General features: G+C 35.5%; 1 protein-coding gene across 1 annotated transcript in view; it reads right to left on the reverse strand.

The window, feature by feature from the left end:
* The window catches only part of LOC139742476 (myelin regulatory factor-like protein), a 55,360-nt gene extending 45,987 nt beyond the window's left edge, over positions 1-9,373 (reverse strand). The window contains exons 1-2 of the mRNA XM_071653014.1: positions 9,217-9,373; positions 1,128-1,185 (exon numbers count right to left, since the gene is read on the reverse strand). Coding sequence (XP_071509115.1) covers positions 1,128-1,185; positions 9,217-9,259 — 101 coding nt within the window. The 5' untranslated portion in view covers positions 9,260-9,373. The remainder of the gene's footprint in view (positions 1-1,127; positions 1,186-9,216) is intronic.
* Between the last annotated feature and the right edge of the window lie 12,551 nt (positions 9,374-21,924).

The raw sequence follows: 21,924 nt of genomic DNA on the forward strand, positions 1-21,924 counted from the left end.
ACAAAAATGTAAATCTGTTGTCTCGGAGGTGACAGAAATGTTAACGGAAAAGTTACATAAATTTATAAACGCTCACCAAAAAATGATAAGTTATTTGAATTAAATAATCTTTGGATCAAAGTTAACTCAGATTGATTACTATTCTGTTTTGATGGAAATTAGCAAAGTTGAATTTCAGAATTGTGAACAAGAGCTAACTCAAAAGAGGGGTTAATTGTTAATGGAAAATGTCACCTCCGAAACATAAAGTTTGGACAATTTCAGTATTTAAAGAAGACAGAAGCAGAACCTGGTAAACATAATAGGTCTTAATGTTGGATACCTGTCTATCACAACAGCAACAAACATAATGAAAAGGAATAAACAATTTAATATGCTAGCTCTGACAAAAATACTATGTCAGAGTGAGTACATCAAAAGTGTTGGATTTCAAGCATGTAAGTGCCTGCCACATCTGAAAGAAAAAGAGAGGAAAGTTCATTAAGGTACCCAAGGTAGACACTGTGGGTGGTAAGTTTATGAGAAAAAATAATGCATATCTGTCAGTGTATAAGAAAGTTATACACCAATTAGTGTCAATACTGCATTTTACACCACTGATTGTAAAAATGGCCATACAGTATATGAGAAAATGTATTCTTTTCTCCCCAAAAAAGGTTTTTGTCTCATTTATAGGTACTTGTATTTAAGTAACATTGGTATAAAAGTAAGTCAATTTCTGTCACACTGTTGTTTGTTTGGTTGTTTTAACTGTCTGCTTGTAAACTTGTTGTTTTGTGTGTGTGTGTTTTTAATATCAAAATGTATGCCCACATAATGTACTGTATATTCCAGTATGCACCTTTAAATGTATCAATTCCCTTTCTACTTCTAACAATCACAATCGTGGTTGTTCATGTACTGAGGGCTTTCAATACAGATGCAGTGTACACTGTTGTACATGATCTCCATACATTGTAATTAACACTGCAGGCAGTAAACATACAACACAGTACAGATTTAACAGAACGTTGTACAATGAATGTACATGTGCACGCAAACAAACACGGAGTTACAAAGGGGAGAAGTATACAAGTACAAGGTAGAGAACAATTCATCAAGAATACTTTTTACAGCATTGAACTCACAAATTCGCATCAGATTCTGTCAAGAAGTTCTCTAGTTGATCCAAATCAATGCCCTGGTCTGCAGAGAAAGAGAAGAAACCAGAGAAGAGGTGCATAAGAAATTAGCTGCAAGACATTCCAATATTAAAAATGAAACGTGAATTGTATCTCATATACAAGTAAGCAAGCAAACAACAACAACAACAATAACAACAAAACCAACAAAGGAAAGGGTAGTGGCAAGGCGAAATCAAATAAATAAACATGTGTTTCTTGTCCATGCCCCTTTACATTTTGAGGCCATTTCAAAGTATATTTTTAATTTTTTATTGAAAAAAATAAATTGTAACAAAAAAATATCTTTTAAAAGACAATAAAAATCAAGAAAATCCACCAGAAAAACTGTCCTTGCAATGTCATACGTGTAGTATCTGTCAGGATTGTACAGAACTTTGTGTACTTGCAACATTTGTTGGTTTTGTTATTTTGTTGACCTGTACTACATTGTAGCTGTACCGCCCTAGACCCTTGACCAATTTTCAAGCTGAAATAGCGAAAAGTTCTTGATTGCATTAAGATGCACTATGTCCGCTGCATGAGCATGAAAAAAATAACTTTTAATACACTTATTGTACATATTGTCGCTGCACTAGAGAGTGCCATTTATGCTACGTTCTATGTACATGTACAGTGTACAGATCATGTCTATCCATGATCCAGCTATACGGCCAGGGCTAAGGATGTTGACACTGTGAAGACCCGAAACAAACTGTAGTCTAGATAAAAAGCGATACGATATTAAAAAAAAAAAAAAAAAAAAGTTCAAAATCAGTATAATGAGCATCTTGCCAAAAGTTACCGAAGTATTATAAGCTCATGTGTCTTTTTCAATGAAACAAGAGTGGCCCTAGAAAACACACACATCTGTACACACACAAAATAATAATAACAACTAGAAATGTCGCTATGGCGACTGGTATGCCTCCGCCATAATGCATGATTCTCCTAATAGGTCTATAGTACATGTGGACAATGTGTGATTACATTTTCACAAAATTGGCAAAATATTAAAATGACATGTTTGTCACAAATGTATTGAATGTTTACCTTCCTTGACCTATGTTTAATTGGATGAATAGGAGAGCATGTATTTGGGGATTTAAGAACTTTAACTTGACTTTGACCATTTCATAAGTTTATGCACTGAGTAATTTTCAAGGTATGGAGAAAAAGCGCAATTTCTGTATTGAACAGTAAATTGTTATCATTTTCATCTGGCCTTTGATTTATAAGAGAAGCACTGTCAGGCAGAACATACGGGTCAATCCATGTCAAATCATCCAGTGCTTGTCACCCGACCCCCTCCGATTTTCTTTAAAATCGCACCAAATGTTCCCCAAAGTGTCTGACGGAAAATCCCAAAATATTTTGCCCCAAGGTCAATTGGTTGCTAAGATACAGCCTCACATAGCAACCGTTGCGCATTTCAAAATATTAGTTAAAAGAAAATTATGCATTTTTGATTGATTGTGGTAGCATGGATATTTATGCAAAAGTGTTCATTATCTGGAAATTTGAAGAACTTTATAGTCTTTGCAAGAAAAAGTGACTGTGACGCGAAAATGACTTTTCGTTAACGTGCACGAGGTCACCGGAAATGGTGTTAAATGTTAATTTCGAAAATTTTAATGCATATTTAGGGGCTAATATCTTCCACATTTCATCACCTTAGGTTCTAAAATATTATGCTGTTGAAGGCTTTGACTTGCTCAGTAATTTTGAAAAAAATCAGCGGATTCGTGCCCACCGTTTTTACGGAGAGCGCCCTCAAAGTTGACAAAAATGAAAAATGTGCCAAATTCAAGGTCACGGATCACCCTTCGTCCCACCTAGGAATGGCATCAATTTTTTTTGTATTGATAGACATTTACCTATATTACCTTGGGTTACCAAAGAAATTTTGCTACCGAAATGTTCAATGGTAAATTTACCCCACTGAAAATGGTCGTAAACGGCCAAATTCCCATGTAATATCACATATTGGGCTTAGAGGACATTTCAAATGTCCATGCTTTCAAGATGAAAAGTCCTAGCCCTGTGATATTTTCAGTAGGGGCAGTCTGTTATACATATTTTAGTAATATATACCACAAAACACTTTTATTAAATAATAATGACCTTGAAATTTAATCCAAAATTTGAGAAAAACAATAAGTCACTCCATTTTCCTAATTGCACTGCATGTAATATGTGTTTTGAAAGACTTTTCACAGAGCAATATTTCAAGAATTATGAAAGCTGACAGCCTAACATATTAAGGTTCTAAACTATTTGTGCTCTTCTTTCAGATTTAGTGTCAATTTGATCATGAATGTTATACCCTTGACCTTGAAGTGCTTCTAAAAATAGCTGTAAATTTGTTAACTACAAATTACACACAGACAGGTGTTTTATGGCATGATGTACTTGTGATTCTTTCACAAACACAAAAGCTTTTTATAGTGTGAATGTTATATACTGGAATTAATCTATACGTGCTTGCAAGATATGTTACAATAAATTACTTTGTTCTGACAATGACCCTCAATTTCAATCACAAAAGTGAACAGTAATATTTTGTGATTTTGTGTGCATTTCCTATGGAAAACAGTGCTTTGTGGTGAAACTCATAAAAACTTGACTATTTTTACTATTTATCACTTTGATTGATTAAATCTATTCAAATTATGGTAGAAAAAGTGGGCTGTGACAATTTCCAATAAAAACAAAACACGAATGCTGTAGAAAATAAAAAACAAAGAAATACATAACAAATATTCCAAAAACAAGAAAATACATAAGAATGGAAATGATTTTGGATGTTGTCATAAGTTACAGAACAAATCCCCCCAAAAAGATGACTCTCAGTGCTTTTAATGTGCGTTTCACAGGCTAGAAAAAGAATCATTCTTATGTGTTGGGTGCAATGTCCATAATCAACTATTATTACATGTATGTACTTTTTGTATGGGCAGGAATAGGCATTTCTCCTGATTTTGAAGGTGATAAATTCAGGGTCATTGTCAGAACAAAGTAATTAATTGTAACATATCTTACAAGAACCTGTAGATTTATTCCAGTATATAACATTTACACCATAAAAACTTTTGTGCTTGTGAAAGAATCCCTAGTATGTTATGCCATAAAACACCTGTTGTGTGTGTAATTTGTAGTTAACAAATTTACAGCTATTTTTAGAAGCACTTCAAGGTCAAGGGTATAACATTCATGATCAAATTGACACTAAATCTGAAAGAAGAGCACAAATAGTTTAGAACCTTAATATGTTAGGCTGTCAGCTTTCATAATTCTTGAAATATTGCTATGTGAAAAGTCTTTCAAAACACATGTCATGCAGTGCAATGAGGAAAATGGAGCGACTTATTGTTTTTCTCAAATTTTGGATTAAATTTCAAGGTCATTATAATGTAATAAAAGTGTTTTGTGGTATATATTACTAAAATATGTATAACAGACTGCCCCTACTGCAAATATCACAGGGCTAGGGCTTTTCATCTTGAAAGCATGGACATTTGAAATGCCCTCTAAACCCAATATGTGATATTACATGGGAATTTGGCCGTTTACGACCATTTTCAGTGGGGTAAATTTACCATTGAACATTTCGGTAGCAAAATTTCTTTGGTAACCCAAGGTAATATAGGTAAATGTCTATCAATACAAAAAAATTGATGCCATTCCTAGGTGGGACGAAGGGTGATCTGTGACCTTGAATTTGGCACATTTTTCATTTTTGTCAACTTTGAGGGCGCTCTCCGTAAAAACGGTGGGCACGAATCCGCTGATTTTTTTTAAAATCACTGAGCAAGTCAAAGCCTTCAACAGCATAATATTTTAGAACCTAAGGTGATGAAAATGTGGAAGATATTAGCCTCTAAATATGCACTAAAATTTTCGAAATTAACATTTAACGCCATTTTCGGTGACCTCGTGCATGTTAACGAAAAGTCAATTTCGCGTCACAGTCACTTTTTCTTGCAAAGACTATAAAGTTCTTCCAATTTCCAGATAATGAACACTTTTGCATAAATATCCATGCTACCACAATCAATCAAAAATGCATAATTTTCTTTTAACTAATATTTTGGAATGCGCAACGGTTGCTATGTGAGGCTGTATCTTAGCAACCAATTGACCTTGGGGCAAAATATTTTGGGATTTTCCGTCAGACACTTTGGGGAACATTTGGTGCGATTTCAAAGAAAATCGGAGGGGGTCGGGTGACAACTTTTCTGAAAATTGGATGATTTGACGTGGATTGACCCATACATAAATTCAGCATGTGCTAAGTTTCAAGATAACTTGAGCCACTTCCGAGATATGGAGAAAAAAGTAAGTTCAGCACTTTCACTTGATCTTTGACCTTTCGACCTTTGACCTTCTTGGCAAAAAAAAAAAATCCCAGAGAATCTCTATTGGGTTAGACAGGCATACATCAAGTTTAAAAAAATATATATCCTGCTGGCATTGCATAAATATAAGGAAAATAGTAAGATTTTGAAGTATTGCCCTTGACCTTTGACCCCTGACCTTTGACCCCATGAACCCTAAATTCCCTAGATAACCACTGCCAGTCAGTAGATGCATATACACTATGTTCCATGAAGATACCTTGAACAATTTCCAAGATACAGAGAAAAAAGTGAAATTTTAACATTTTACTTGACCTTTTGACCTTTGACCTTTTGACCTCATGACCCCAAACTTTCACCAGAGAATCTTAATTGGGTAGTACATGTATACACTAAGTTTCAAGAAAATATCTTCAGGCATTGCATAGATATGAGGGAAATAGTAAAATTTTAAGCATTTGACCTTGACCTTTTGACCTTTGACCTTGAGCATGTGCACCCAAAAGTTGATAGGCACAACTTCACCCCCTAATACACATACATGCCAAGTTTCATTAGGATACCTCAAAAGGATTTGGTAGTTACCCTGTCCACAAAATTCATTACGGACGGACGGAAGGACGGACGGACGGACGGACGGACGGAAGGACGGACGGACGGAAGGACGGACGGACGGAAGGACGGACGGACAGACAACCCGAAAACATAACGCCTCCGGCACCACTTCGTGGCGGAGGCATAAAAATATGTACCTGTAGGGTATACAATGTACACCTTTACAGTAGAGTTCTATCCAGGTGTAATGATGCATAACATATACATGTAAAGTTATATCATACGATCTACAAAGGTTGTACTTAGGGTAAAATTTGAAGAGATGTTGTCATTGTGGAGATGAGGTCAAGCAGCAAAATCCAGTCATATTGAGTTCGCCCATTTGCACTGTCAGACATTATGCACTTTGACAGTAGGCCTAAAGTGTATTGTAATATACATACAAGTGTACTACACTGGTTTGACAGTAGGCCTAAAGTGTACAAGTATACACTGGGTATAAACATTATACACATGTATGCACATAACAATTAACATGAAGCCTGTCTACTGTAGACTAGGCTCTGGGAGAGGTTTCTACTCTAAACGTTGCACTTTAATATCGAGGTAAATTTACCTGTAATGTTTAAAGTGCTTACAAATTGTATTTTCGTGTGAGTAATTTTTTCATATTTGAATTTCACCCGTTTTTAATTACAAGGAATCTAGACATGTAGGATGTATGGTTGGGTGTCCAACACATCGACACCCTATAAAACGTCTTTTTACACAGTCTGTATACCAATAGATCCTTAGAATACATTGTATACATATGTCACAATTTGTCTGAAATTTTTAATACTCACATGTAAAGATAATTATACTCTCAATTCACAAGCACTCATTAAAAATGCAATTTGCTGTACATGTTCCAAGATAACTGACTTCGAACGCGTGGGTTGTTATTTTGACTCACTCACCATAGTTTTGAAACCAACACCCCTACTCTCCATTGACAATACGTGTGAAATGCACGTGTACACAAATGTAGTGTTTTTCCAATGGTGCATTTATGATCTATGGTATCATTATTTTGCTGTTGATCTTGTTTATTATCGGGTTTTTTAGTTATATTTGGACATCATCAAATCCCCAGTGAACTGTGGAGAACGCAAAACCACTGCACTGTGCATAGTCTCATGCGTGAAAGTTCATTTTTTATGCGCAACGCCATACAGTACTCTCCGCATTTAATCGGCGGCTCGGGCAGAGCGTTTCTTACTTGATTAAGCGGAGTACCCGATTAGCAGAAGAAAACGCTCATTCACAGTTGACACATACAATGTGTGTACATGTATGTACGATGTACATTACACGTACAGTATATGCATTGTCCACTGCACCAAACACCTACATGTACACTGAATGCTTTTATGCATGCTTGCACGGCACATTATACATTGTACATACAGTTGTACCTTACATTTACACTTGCCGAGTCAGAAGCAATAATTTACACTCTTTTTACGGACAAATATGTTTTCACTGTTTGTTTAATCACTCCCCAAATGATCGGTCTTCTTTGCAAACTAAAGAGAATACGATTACCCGTGGAAAATTTGACATTCATGATTTCTTAAAGTGTTTTATCTGCGACAAAATGTGGGTAGAAATTGTATTTCAAATAGAAGAAAACTATTTACCCATTTATGCGGAGGGGCAACCCGTTAATCAGGTAAATTTAATGTGCATTGGAACTGATTTTTGACATTACTACCCAATTACATTATGTGTAAGCGGAGTACCCGTTTAAGCGATACCCGATTACGCGGAGAGTACTGTATACAAGGTGTAACTAAAGGGGTGTCAGTATCATACACTTGTACATGTACAATGTACAATGTGTTCTGTACATGGTTACAGCACGTTATTCCCAAGGTTCGTTATTCCGAAGGCTCTTTATTCCAAAGATTCGTTATTCTGAAGGTTCATTGTTCCGAATTTCATTTTCGGATCAACCAATCTTCGGAATAACGAACCTTCGGAATAGCGCCACAAATTTTCGGATTAACGAACCTGTAGGTAGAACGGATTTTTTGTATAGGGAATTTGCATGTTTCGGATTAAACGACCCTTCGGAATAATGAACCTTCGGAATAGCGAACCTTCGGAACAACGAACAGCACCCATATGTACAATGCACAGTGTCGATGTGTTGGACACGCATAGGGTTCTATCAATTTTACCATCTTTTTTTAGTGGATGACATGCAAAAATATTAAACTTTTTCTTTTTTCACACTGATCTGGTAGCACGAAATACATGAAAATTTCCACTTTTCCAGCACCCTATACCCTACCTACAAGCTTAGTAGTACTACTATTAGTAGTAGTACTATAATGTAGTAGAGTTTAACGTTACTTGTTGGAAATAAATCTAAAATTATTTTCTTGATTTCTGTTTTTGCCCTCTCTCCGCTCCTGCAACATTATGGCCTGAGCGAAGGACAGTCAAAAAGGCAGATTAAAAGAATGTGTAGATCTACAGTAGGCCTAGATCTAGGCCCTAGAGATGCAATGCGGGATGTTAGACAGAAAAATCCATCTCTAACAGTTACTGCTATCATGTGGAGTCTTTTCTCATTTTTTTTTCCTTTTTTTTTTTTTAACTTTGAGTTTTTACGGAAGGGGTAGGCCTAATAGTCCTAACAAGTTAGGTTCTATTCCGTGAAGCCAGACGCGGGCAGTCTCCACGGCACGGAACACTATCCCCCACAAGTTGGGGCTTTTGTAGGCCCAACAATAACATTGCTAATTTTACATTACGTTTATTAAAATTTATCGTTTTCGTTCTGTAGCATGCAAACAATAGTAGAGACCCCTACGATTGGCTTCTACTGCCCTTCAGACATCGAAGTTATTCAATACGATAGAACGTGATCAATAGTACAAAATTCATGAGGTGAAGTTTAGATTCTTTCCGGCAGAGCAGAGAGACAGCGAGTCACATCTCACTGTGCTGCTGCCCGCTAGTCTTCCGTAATATTTTACGTGTGATCACCTCGGTTTGCGGTACGGTCTAGACTGGTAATAATGGCACTGGTATACTAAACACGGTGAAGTCAAAATACTACCACTGACACTCGCACTGACAAAAATACTTACTTAGTATCTGCTGAATCGCTTCATTTTCCCCTAAAACATCCATGGAGGGTGTGAGAATTCCTTAGTGGATCGTACAGCCACAACCTCACACTAAAATATCACGAAACTTCCATGAATTTAATCGTCTTGTCGCATTCCCGTGACATTACAGCATACATGTAGTTCTAACTAGTGTTCACACCTGCGTCCATTTTGTTTCTCTGTGACTGGAGGAATACTCATTTGCATGATGAATATGACTGGCTGCGCTGCATGCATGCAGAGCACGCACAAGGAAGGGTGGCTGAGTTTTTATATTTTTGATTAGCAAAAAGAAAACTATGGAAACTGGTTAACTCGATTTAATTTTCTACCAATTTAGGTGTAGGATAACTAGCAATGTCTCTGCAAAACAAGAAAAAAGAAATAGACTTTCTATACAGAATTAACTTGTTTCGAAAATATATGCAAATGAGACACCTGTGGATGACCCATTCGACATTATTATCCAGTAGCGATGACGTCATAGACACCGATAGTTCTGTAGCAACTCGGCATACAGGTTCGTGTTAGGGGGAATTCACAAGTGGCGACAGCGCACCATGATACCAAAACTACGGGCGCCAGCTGCTGACAAAGTTGAATTCTGGCTGATACGCTACGATCATTTATATGGCGCTTCATACTGACGTATGACATAAGAGGGGAGCTTTTTCCGCATCCTTGGGGTTTGAACCTGCACGTGTCCAAACTTTGATAATGTACACACTTATGTCTCTGGCGCCAAAGGCAGCGCCTTTATCCATGTAGCTATGTGAGGTTTCCAACGATTTTTTTTATTATTATTATATTTTTTTAGATAATGAGAAAAACATGAAAGAGCATTCAATTCTATGACGCAAGGTTGATGAAAATTGGTTTTGAAATGGTTGAGATATAAAAACAATCAAACAAGCAGACGATCTTATTAAAAGATAGGACCCTCCATTTTATTAGGTTCGCTTTGTTTTACTTTTTTGATTTGGATATCCCAGCCATTTCAAAACCTCAGAAATGCTCTTCCATGAAGTGGTTTCTAAGTATCTGGCAAAACTTTAAAAGCTGGATCCTCATCTCATCAAATGAGTGGTTAGACCCTATGTCTTCCTTTGTATTATGCACAAAAAAGTGTACCTTGTTAATATTGATACTGAGAGGAATGCATATTACAACCTCTACTTTTTATCTCACTCCCCTCCGACCCCCCCCCCCCATTTCAACATTTGTAACATTTTAAAATCGTGCTCCTTATAAAAAATTATAAGCTTCATTATTTATCGCGTATTAGAATTATGTTTCTACGTAGGCCTACTATGCAGAATATACCTTTTTTTTGTTTGCATGAAAGTATATTTTGTACACCTACATCTGTAAAATATACTCTTTGCTGAAAATCAGAAATAATTAAATGAAGATTATATGAGAGAAAGGGGAAAATAACAAAAATAACAACATAAGAACATATCTTTGATATTATATGTAACAGACTTAATTCTATTTGAAAATGAGTCTGTCATTTCAAACGGTCCGTTCGTATCTTTTTACTCTATTTTGATTAAACGAAAACCATCTATACAAATTGTGTACGGACTGTCCTACTCGTAGGTTCCCATGCTACACAGTAATCCATCAATATTATCATCGACTCTCGTTCAGCATTGAACCGGTTTCTAAATCGTGGTATAAGGGACATTACAAGGTCAGTGTCCTGTAACGATGATGAGAAGTGAACTAGCACAGCACCTAAGAATTTCTGTAGGAAGTAAATGGTAATTTCATGTTATGCAACATTGTATCTAATGCCACAAGAATGCAGTAATAGTAATTCAGCAAGCAGGCAGCCAGTAATACTAACGGCGAAGGGAAAAGAGTTTGTAATTTTCTTTAGAAGCTGATTATGTAATATGCGATGGCTAGTATGGGGCAGGGCAAATTCATTTAGGTTTATGTCATAAAATTCTACGATATTTGTTTCGGGGGGGGGGGGGTCGCGTTTAAGCACGCTCAAACTTCTTCGTCCGGTGTTTCCGCCTTTGTTGAGGTACAAAAATGACACAAGTATTACAAAGAAAAAAAGTGTAAAGGAATCTTCGCATTCCATGATTGTTAATAAAGAATAACTTAGATTGGTTTATAAATGAAGCTACTCTGCAGTGCACTAAGCTCGAGCTCCGGTCGAGAGAAACTGAAGATTCTTGCTTAATGGTCTATTGTTTCCTGGAAGGTACAATAATTATTACTCTCATTTCGACATTTTTCTAAATCATGCAAAATAGATAACCGCATGATATACGTTTGTCTAAAAACCTATTAAAGATAATCGTTTACCATTTGCAGATAAAACAAAAACCCAGCTTTAGTGCTTCAAAATACTTCCGAAATGTGAGTTAGGGATAGAAACAAACTGTGCAAAGTTAATCAGTATGATCAATGTTTATTGTTGAATATACAAACTGTGAACAAAAGTTATAATAAGACCGGACTAAACCGTCTACAATTGTGGTTGTAATAGTGAGAGAAATAGTAATATCTCCTTTTATTTTAGGCTTTATTGCAAAAGTTTGATATGGTACATGCTTTGTAAAACAACTGACCTGTATACACATTATGCATCTAATGTGATAACTCAAACATTTTTAAATTCACTGCTCCCAAAGGTAAACAGTATCTTTAAAAATTTACCCAGAGACTTGTGTGTTGTAGAAATGACTTTGATATACTTTTGTTGACCTTTGACCTCTTTCAACTTACGTAATTATATACTCTACGTAAAGCATACAACTGTGATAAAGCGGACGGGCGGTTTCGGGCGGTTCAGGTACTAACAAATCGCCTGCGGCTCGTCCATCCGTCGTGGCACGCCTCATTACGCACACCTAAACTCATATCGTTACCACAACTTGGAGTGTTGATTTAGTATAGACAGTTATCCTTTATCTAACTGTAGGTTTTATATCAATATACTTCAATCAACACTCCATCTAATTTCTTTTGAAATGACCGAATCCTAAAAATATGTCATTGAAAAAAAAAGAACGGAAAATAAAGTGAAAAATTACGAGGCGGAGGGGAATGCAGTAGAAAATTCGCCTTATTCTCACTCGCACCCTTTCATAATGTAGTGTATGAAAGGGATCGCTATATACTTTTATGAAACTGTTACAACAGGCAATTTAAAAGGGATTATGTTTTGGGCATATATTATAATCATGTATATATATCATCATATGAATATAAATGATGTTTATGAAGAGTTTGTTCGCAAAAACCGATAAGTCAATTTTTTAAGATTTTGAAGAACGGTCTCTGTCATAAAGTACAATAATACCTTTTAAATGATATATTGGTCACTACATATGAAGGTACATTTTTGAAGTTATGGTCAAAAGAAGCAAAAATTTTCATATTGTTCTCATTATTTTCTTGACCTTTAATCGCAAATATCTCCACTTGGCAAATATGGACTTATCGGTTTTTGCGAGCAAACTCTTCATATATACCATCCAGATGACATAAATGGTATCCCGGGGTACCAAATAAAATCAGCCATTTTGTTGGATTTTTTTTTTTTTTAAGGTTATACCCTGGGTGCCAAAAAGGTGGAAAATTATTTTGGTGCTGGAGTTAGCGCGCACTAGGGACTGCACTGCACTGCACGGAAGCACACGCTATAACACTAGCACAGCATACCATGCATGCTGTATCACATGCACTGGCATGGGAATGACTGTACACGCACACATAGTGCATGCATTTCTCTGCGGCTGTCCTCGAGTGGACGTGAGGTGGCGCTACACAACGTGGTACCCAGGGGTAACGCGTGATTCATCTATAGTATATTCTGGAGAGGGAGAGAGAGAATGGTTGGAAAAAAAAAACGCGCGAAAAAGCTATAGACAATAATGATCTCATGAAATATCTGCATGCTATAAACCAAACATAAATTATACCCACGAACATATCGGTAACACTAATGAAATCCTAATCGTCATATCAAATAAACCTAAAACCCACAACCCTAACACTATAGCCTTTGGCTAAGTCCTTGGAGAAAAATAAAACCGGAGTAACTCCAGCAAGAGCAAAGCAATGTCGTGTCACTGGCCAAATACGTGTATTTACTTTGGAGCCATATTTGGCGGCCATAAAGCCATTTTCAAGTTCAATTTGGCAAAATAAAATTATCAGTGCTATCTTTTTTTTTTTTTTGTAAGTTCAGTATGATGGTAATATAATCTTTCCGTCACTCGTCAAAACAGCAAATGCGGCCATTTTTCGTACCATTAATTTTTGGTTGATATTACAAATTCGCTCAACTGACTTGTATCTAAAAATGAGAAATATTGGTTTTTTTTTTCCCGGAGATTGTTTGTTTGTTTGTTTGTTTGTTTTATTTCCGTCATAAACATACATACAGATATAAAAGACAACATATAAGGTACAGGGAAAATGATACATCATGCATAAAAATGAAGCATACATACAAAGCAAATGAATAATGTGACACATCATCGATATACAAAAAAAAATGAAGAAATAGAATGTACAGTAGGATTATATAGAGAGATAACGGCTGGATAGCCCATAATCAGCTGCACTTTTCTGGTGCCGCTGGTCTTCCATGGGGACCAGTTATAAAGGGTTATGGAAAAGAAAAAAAGAATAGAAGATTACATAATTATATAAATACAACATTATAATATATTTATAGTCTCATGAAAATTTATAATGCAATAATCATACAAAATCTCAGGGCAAAGTACGCTTTATTGAAAAGTGTAGATAAATTTCTCGTGTATCAGACAAAAGTATATATATATAAATATGTTTACAAAGATGAAATTAAACCAATTCAAAAAGGGACCGTTTAAAATCCTTCAGTGACTTGCAGTCACGGACAGCATGAGGAAGGCTGTTATATAGTTTGGCTCCCCTGTAGAAAAATGCACGTTTGCAAAAGTTTGCCCGAGGTTTTGGAAGGCTGAGGCTATAGTACCGAAATTGGTAGGGTTTGGGGGAATAAAATATATTTTCGTGTAAATAGGTAGGTGTTAAATCATTCAAAATCTTGAAAATCATTACTCCGACATGAAACTTTTGACGGGATTTTAACATTTCCCACTGTAATATATCATGTATTAACCTGACAGAAAAATGTAATTTAGGATTAACCTTCAGAATAATTCTTCCTGCTCTATTTTGCAGTTTTTGCAATTGATTTATATGCTTTTCACAAGAAGACTCCCAAATAACATTTGCATAATCCAAATGAGGAAGAATAACATTGCGATATATCAAATTCAAAGAATTTCTGTTTATGAAATATGTCAAACGACGAAGGAAGGAAATCATACGGCCTACTTTTTCACACAGATAATTTACATGAACGTCCCATCTGAGTTCATCATCAATGTACAATCCTAAATACTTCAAACTTTTAACCTGATTAATTTCATATCCTTTTATACTGAAATCCAAACTATTATATCTTTTCAACATATATCGATTACCAATTAACATACTCACAGTTTTATCATAATTAATTTTCAATTTGTTCTTACACATCCAACTATCTAATACAAATAGTTCCTTATTCAATATTGTTTGTACTTTTTGTGGGTCTTTGTGAGAAAAATAAATAACTGTGTCATCCGCATATAAATGCACATTACATGAATCAAATATGGAAGGTAAGTCGTTAATAAATATGATAAACAACAATGGACCCAATATCGATCCCTGTGGCACACCGAGCTTAATATCCAGTTCTTCAGAGGTACAATTTCCTATACTAGTTACTATTTTTCTGTCAGATAAATAATTTTCAAACCATTTAAGGGTGGGGCCGTTAATACCTATTGTGAAAAGTTTACGCAGCAGACATTTAGGGTTGATCATATCAAAAGCTTTTTGCAAATCTACAAAAACTGCACCAGTGTATAATCCGTTATCCAAAGACTTCAACCATTCATCGGTTACTTTAATCAGTGCCGTGGAGGTTGAATGTTTTGGCCGAAATCCGGATTGTTCCATTTTGAGTATATCATTTCTACTTAAATGTTGAAGTAATTGTTTTTGTATAATCTTTTCAAGAATTTTTGATAAACACGATAAAATAGAAATTGGTCTGTAATTGTTTGGCATCAATCTATCACCCTTTTTATGTAGAGGAATGATTTTTGCTATCTTCCATTTATTTGGAACTTTTCCTTGAGTGAGATCAATCCCTTCTTCTCTTAAGACCTAAATATTCCACCATTTATAAGAAAACATAAAGGGTTTTGCAATCATGCTGCAGATTCTTGAAAACCTCAATATTTCAAAGATGCGAGACTTGCATCATCCATCACAATTAACACCCTCGCAATAGAGTAAGACCATCAATTTCTTTCTATTTTTCCATCATTGATGACGAAACATGCTTATATTGGCATTTCAATTCTTGGCAGCCATTTTGGAAGTCATCTTGAGCATCTCAGAACCATCAAGGATGCAAGAGTTGCATTAGCCAGATTCGAATTCAGCACCCTCGAAATAGGGTAAAACTACTAATTGTTCTAAATTTGTCTCCCTGATTTATTGAAAAAAAAATGGGAGTAGCCCTATTTTGGTAAGCATTTTGGCGACCACCTTGATTATCTCAAACTCTCTGCAATGCAATATATAAGGATTGCATCATCTAGATTCAGATTCAGCACCCTCAAAACAGGGTGAATTATCACCAATATTGTCAATTTTTTGCTACCATTTAGAAGGATATAAAGAGTTTCATCACAAAAACCGACAAGCGCCAAATCCAACATTTCTGAGTTACTCTAACTAAACACACACACACAAAAAAAGAATGTTGGATAGCTCCATTTGGATCTAAAATCGGCTTTCAAAAAAAGAGGTCTATAACTTTTGTCTTGAAGAGTTCAGAATTTATTTTTTGTTTGTTTGTTTGCTTGTTTCTTTCTTTGTTTCTGTCTGTCTTTCTTTCTTTGTTTTTGCCAAACGCTCAAAGTGCCACCTTCGGTTTTTTCTCTCTTTTTTTTTTTCGCAAATCGCATTATATCTGTGCGAAGCCATACGCCCCCTCCTTTTCTTTCTTTCTTTTTTCTTAATACATCCCGGAAGTGGAACCGTCTAGAAAAAAATGTGGGTAAGCTGTTGTTATTCTTACTTTCAAGTCAATTAAGCTATTAATCAACTTAAATTGAAGTAATCAATCAAGCCAAGGAGGCAAATAACTTGAAAAAAGTGTTTACTTTTTTTTTTTGGCTGAGTGTATATATCTTTATCACATTAATGTTGTGATCGATGAATCTATAATAATTACATGAATGTCCTATTGATAGCCATCTTTTATGTGAACGTCTAATACAGAATCCTCTTTTGCAAATGTTTCAATCAGCAATCCAAAAATAATGGGAGCACTTCTTATAAGATACACATCCAAGAAAGAAGGGTTACAGTTCGTCATTCCGAAGGTTCGTTAATCCGAAAATGTGATGAGGTTTGTTATTCCGAAGGTTCATTAATCCGAAAATGAAATAAGGTTCGTTATTTCTAAGGTTCGTTAATCCGAAAATGAAACAAAGCTCGTTGTTCCGAAGGTTCGTTATACGGACCATATCACTTCGGATCAACGAACCTTCGGAAAAGCGAACCCTATTTCATTTTCGGATTAATAAACCTTCGGAATAACGAACCCTATTTCATTTTCGGATAAACGAGCCTTCGGAATAGCGAACCTTCGGAATAACGCCACAAATGTTCGGATTAACGAACCCTTTTTCATTTTCGGATTAACGAACCTTTAGGTATAGGGAATTTGTGTGTTTCGAATTAACGAACCTTCGGAATAACGAACGTTTGGAATAACAAACCTTCGGAATAACGAACGTTTGGAATAACAAACCTTCGGAATAACGAACAGCACCCAGAAAGAAGACGTCTTTCTTCGTGGTATTTGGATTGAGGCAGCTGTATTGAGGCGTCTGTGAACTTAAAACTCTTTTCTTTCTCTTTCCTTCGACCCGCATTATATATAGAAAGGTTTTACTACTGTGAATGACACACTACAGTAATTGACCGTCGCTGTATAAGCTCGTGTTGGGATATAAATTAAAAGTCGTGCAAATACGAATTCGTAAGTGGACAGCAAGGGGTGATACCTTGCTCGTACAACCCCTGCTGCTCGAGGAGGATCTGTGCAACGGAGGGGGCGCTCTTTCTTCTAGGTTTCCTCGCCATAGCAATTGGAGCAGTCGTAACTGAAGCTGCGACGTTAATCCAGGGAGGTGGACTCTCTCTTCCACCTCCCTGGTTAATCCTACAACACGGCTATTAGAAAAAAAAAATGTTCTGCACATGCTATTATCCGATGTCAGATTATTTGCTGCACTGTTGTCTGTCACTTTAGATTAAAGAGGCAAATAAAACTTTCAGCGTGAAACACAATGCCCTTACGTTCACATAACATACGCAAATACAAACACACACACACACACACACACACACACACACACACACACACACACACACACACACAGAGTAATATACATATTATATCATACATAACTATTGTAAACATACTATGCCGACATTAATGTATACCCTCTGTTAAAGCATCATGAATACTATAATCATACTTAATTTGATGAAGATTTTCCATATTTATTTTGCACGTTAAAACAATAAATGTAGATTTCAAATATTGCGACAATACGTGTGTGTACCAAAATAGTAAATATTAGCTTGAAAAATATTCATCACTGTACAAGAACTAAAGTAAGAACTTTTTCGTGTGCAAAATCTGTGCCAATTTTAATATGTTTTCATCGGACACGAAAACAGAATAAAGGTGCAACATTATTCGCTCATCAGACTTTTTCATTCTGACAGATTGTTTATTAAGCAAGTCGATTGATGACAGAATTGCTCATACTCCCTTTGCACCCATTATTGACTGCACAATTTCTTCCTACAATAATATGTTGTACAATATGAACCAGCAACCTTACGATTGCCACCGTATAGTGCTCTAACAATTTTTTTTTTCCTACACAGTGATGAGGTGACTCGACAAATTCAAAATTCTTTAGGCAGAAAGGCTCGTTTCTCTATGGTACGAAACCTGTTCCTAACGATTCAAAAGACAAAAGCGTATTCATAGTATTATTCTGTCCATATGCCTGATAAAACATCAAGAGCATGTCTATTGTCATTACTATCATCTTTCTTCTCTTTTTTTTTTTTTTGGGGGGGGGGGGGCGAATTTGGTTACAGCTCGTTATTCCGAAGGTTCGTTATTCCGAAGATTCGTTATTCCGAAGGTTCGTTAATCCGAAAATGTGATGAGGTTTGTTATTCCGAAGGTTCATTAATCCGAAAATGAAATAAGATTCGTTATTTCTAAGGTTCGTTAATCCGAAAATGAAACAAAGCTCGTTGTTCCGAAGGTTTGTTACGGACCTTATATCACTTCGGATCAACGAACCTTCGAAATAGCGAACCCTATTTCATTTTCGGATTAACGAACCTTCGGAATAACGAACCCTATTTCATTTTCGGATAAACGAGCCTTCGGAATAGCGAACCTTCAGAATAACACCACAAATGCTCAGATTAACAAACCCTTTTTCATTTTCGGATTAACGAACCTCTAGGTATAGGGGATTTGTTTAACGAACACCTCTATGGTAACGAACACCTCGATGGTACGATCACTGTTCCGAACGATTCAAAGACACAGGGGTACTTAGTATTATTCTGTTCACATGCCCGATGAAACATCAAGAGCACGTCTATTATTACTATATATATTTTTTTTTTTGGAGGGGGGGGGGGAGGTAGGGGGAAGGGGGTGCGTTTAGCAGTGTACTAAGCAACACAAACATTTCAATTATCATGTTCATGTGAGTCCTGCATTTTACTCAATGTAACTAATGTTTTTGGAATGACAAGTCACTTTTGTAGTTATAACCAAGACTCATTATTACCGATCTTTTTTTTTACCGTAATTACAAACAAATCCCTTTAGGAATAGTCTTTATCATTTTGGTTTCATTTAAGAAAGAAAAAAACACGTTCATGAGAATAAATGCTTGAGAAGGTGTGAGGGAGAAATAATTAAAAAATCAAATATTTCCTCAACCGAGTTACTGTAATAATCAATGACAATTTTTTTTTTTTTAGCAGATCTGTTTCTTCTTTCAATAGACTCATGAACACATACATGTATAGCTATTGGGGCGACATAACCCCGTGTCTCAAAATGCCAAGTGTTCAGGAAAGCGCAAAACATGCAGCCAAAGCGATACAATAAATATACAATTGACAACATATACTTTATGATCATATTACAATTTCTTGACTAAAAAGGTGATATTTCACCAAAATTTGACATAAAAGGTCTTGTCACGTCGAAGCTGTGTCTGCAACGAGCTTTAGTGATCTGCAACGTTAGTCTTACAACACGGCTATGAAATAGCAAGCAAAAACAAAACCAAAAAAACAGAAAAAATGTTCTGCACATTGTATAATCCGATGTTAGATATTTTGGTACTAATTTACTACACTGTTGTATTTCACTTGAAGTCACCGCTTTCTCTTTTTTTTCCCAATAATGGAGACAAATACTACTTTTAGCGAAAAAACAAACACAAAACCCTAATATTTACATAACACAAACAATAATACACACACATAAATGATATGATAATCATTCACATATTATGCCGACATTAATGTATCTAATGCTATAATGCAGCATGAATATTACATAGTTTTCATATATATTTTGCACGTTTTAAAAATGAAAGTAAGTTTCATTAATATTGCGACAAAACTTGTGTGAACAAAAAAAAAAGATAAGTGCTTGTGAAATATTCATCATTCTACAAGACTTATATGAATACTATTTCGAGTGCAACATCTGTTACAATTATATTCCTCGTCGTATATACATGAGAACGAAATATATGTGCAACATATATTGTTCATTCACTCATCCTTTTTCACTGTGAATACTTTTATGCTAATCGAAACGATTGATGAAACAAACAATGCATTAATCACGTGTCTTTGTGAAACTCATATACTCCCTTTACATCCACTATAGGCTGCACTATTTCTTCAGTGGAAAACTAAATGAATACAAAAATAATATCATCAACCTGTATTTTGTTCTTGTCACCGTATAGTGCTCGAAGAAAGTACTTTTTCCTGCCCAAACAGTGATGAGGTGACTCGACAAATTCAATATTCTTTAGGTAGACGGGCTCGTTTCTCTATGGTACGATCACTGTTCCGAACGATTCGAAGACACAGGGGTACATAGTATTATTCTGTTCATATGCCTGATGAAACATCAAGAGCACGTCCATTATTACTATTTTTTTTTTTGGGGGGGGAGGGGTGAGTTAAGCAATGGACTAAGCAACACAAACATTTCAATTATCATGTTCGTGTGAGTCCTGCATTTTATTCAATGTCACTAATGTTTTTGGAATGACAAGTCACTTTTGTAGTCATAACCAAGACTCATTTTTACCGGGTTTTTTTTACCTCAATTACAGACAAATCCCTTATGAATAATCTTTATAATTTTGCTTTCACTTATAAAAAAAAAAACACCTTCATGAGGATAAATGCTTGAGAAGGTATGAGGGAGAAATTATTAAAAATTCAAATATTTCATCAACCGAGTTACTGTAATAATCAACAACAATTCTTTTTAGCATATCTGTTTCTTCTTCGACTCACGAACATATAATTGTATAACTATTGGGGTGACAAAACCCCATGTCTCAAAATGTCAAGTGTTCAGGAGAGCGCAAAACATGCAGCCAAAGCGATACAATAAATTCGGTATATACAATTGACAATACAGACTCTATGATCATCTTACAATATCTTGATGAAAAAGGTGATATTTCACCAAAATTTGACATAAAAGGTCTTGTCACGTCGAAGCTGTGTCTGTAACGAGCTTTAGTGATCTGCGACGTTAGTCCTACAACACGGCTATTACCAAACAAACAAAAAAAAAACCAGAAAAAATGTTTTGCACACGCTTTAATCCGATGTTAGATATTTTGCTACTAATTTACTACACTGTTGTATTTCACTTTAATTCACCGCTTTCTCTTTTTTTTTTCAACAATGGAGGCAAATACTACTTTTAGTGAAAAAAAAACAAGCACAAAACCCTAATATTTACATATCACAAACAATGACACACATACATGATATAATAATCATCAACATTAATTTGCCGACATTTAGAATGTATCTAATGCTATAATGCATTATGAATATTACATGGTTTTCATCTTTATTTTGCACGTTCTAATAATGAAAGTAAATTTCATTAATATTGCGAACAAAACTTGTGTGAACAAAAAAAGATAAGTGCTTGTGAAATATTCATCTACAAGACCTATAATAAGAACTATTACTAGTGCAACATTTGTACCAATTATATTCCTCGTCGTATATACAAGAGAACGAAATATATGGGCAACATAGATTGTTCATTCACTCATCCTTTTTCACTCTGAATACTTTTATGCTAATCGAAACGATTGATGAAACAAACAATGCATTAATCACGTGTCTTTGTGAAACTCATATACTCCCTTTACATCCACTATAGGCTGCACTATTTCTTCAGTGGAAAACTAAATGAATACAAAAATAATA

This window comes from Diadema antillarum, unplaced genomic scaffold, assembly GCF_040938485.1.
Source record: "Diadema antillarum isolate AM-2024a unplaced genomic scaffold, OU_Dant_1.0 seq00001002_RagTag, whole genome shotgun sequence".
NCBI lineage: Eukaryota > Metazoa > Echinodermata > Echinoidea > Diadematoida > Diadematidae > Diadema > Diadema antillarum.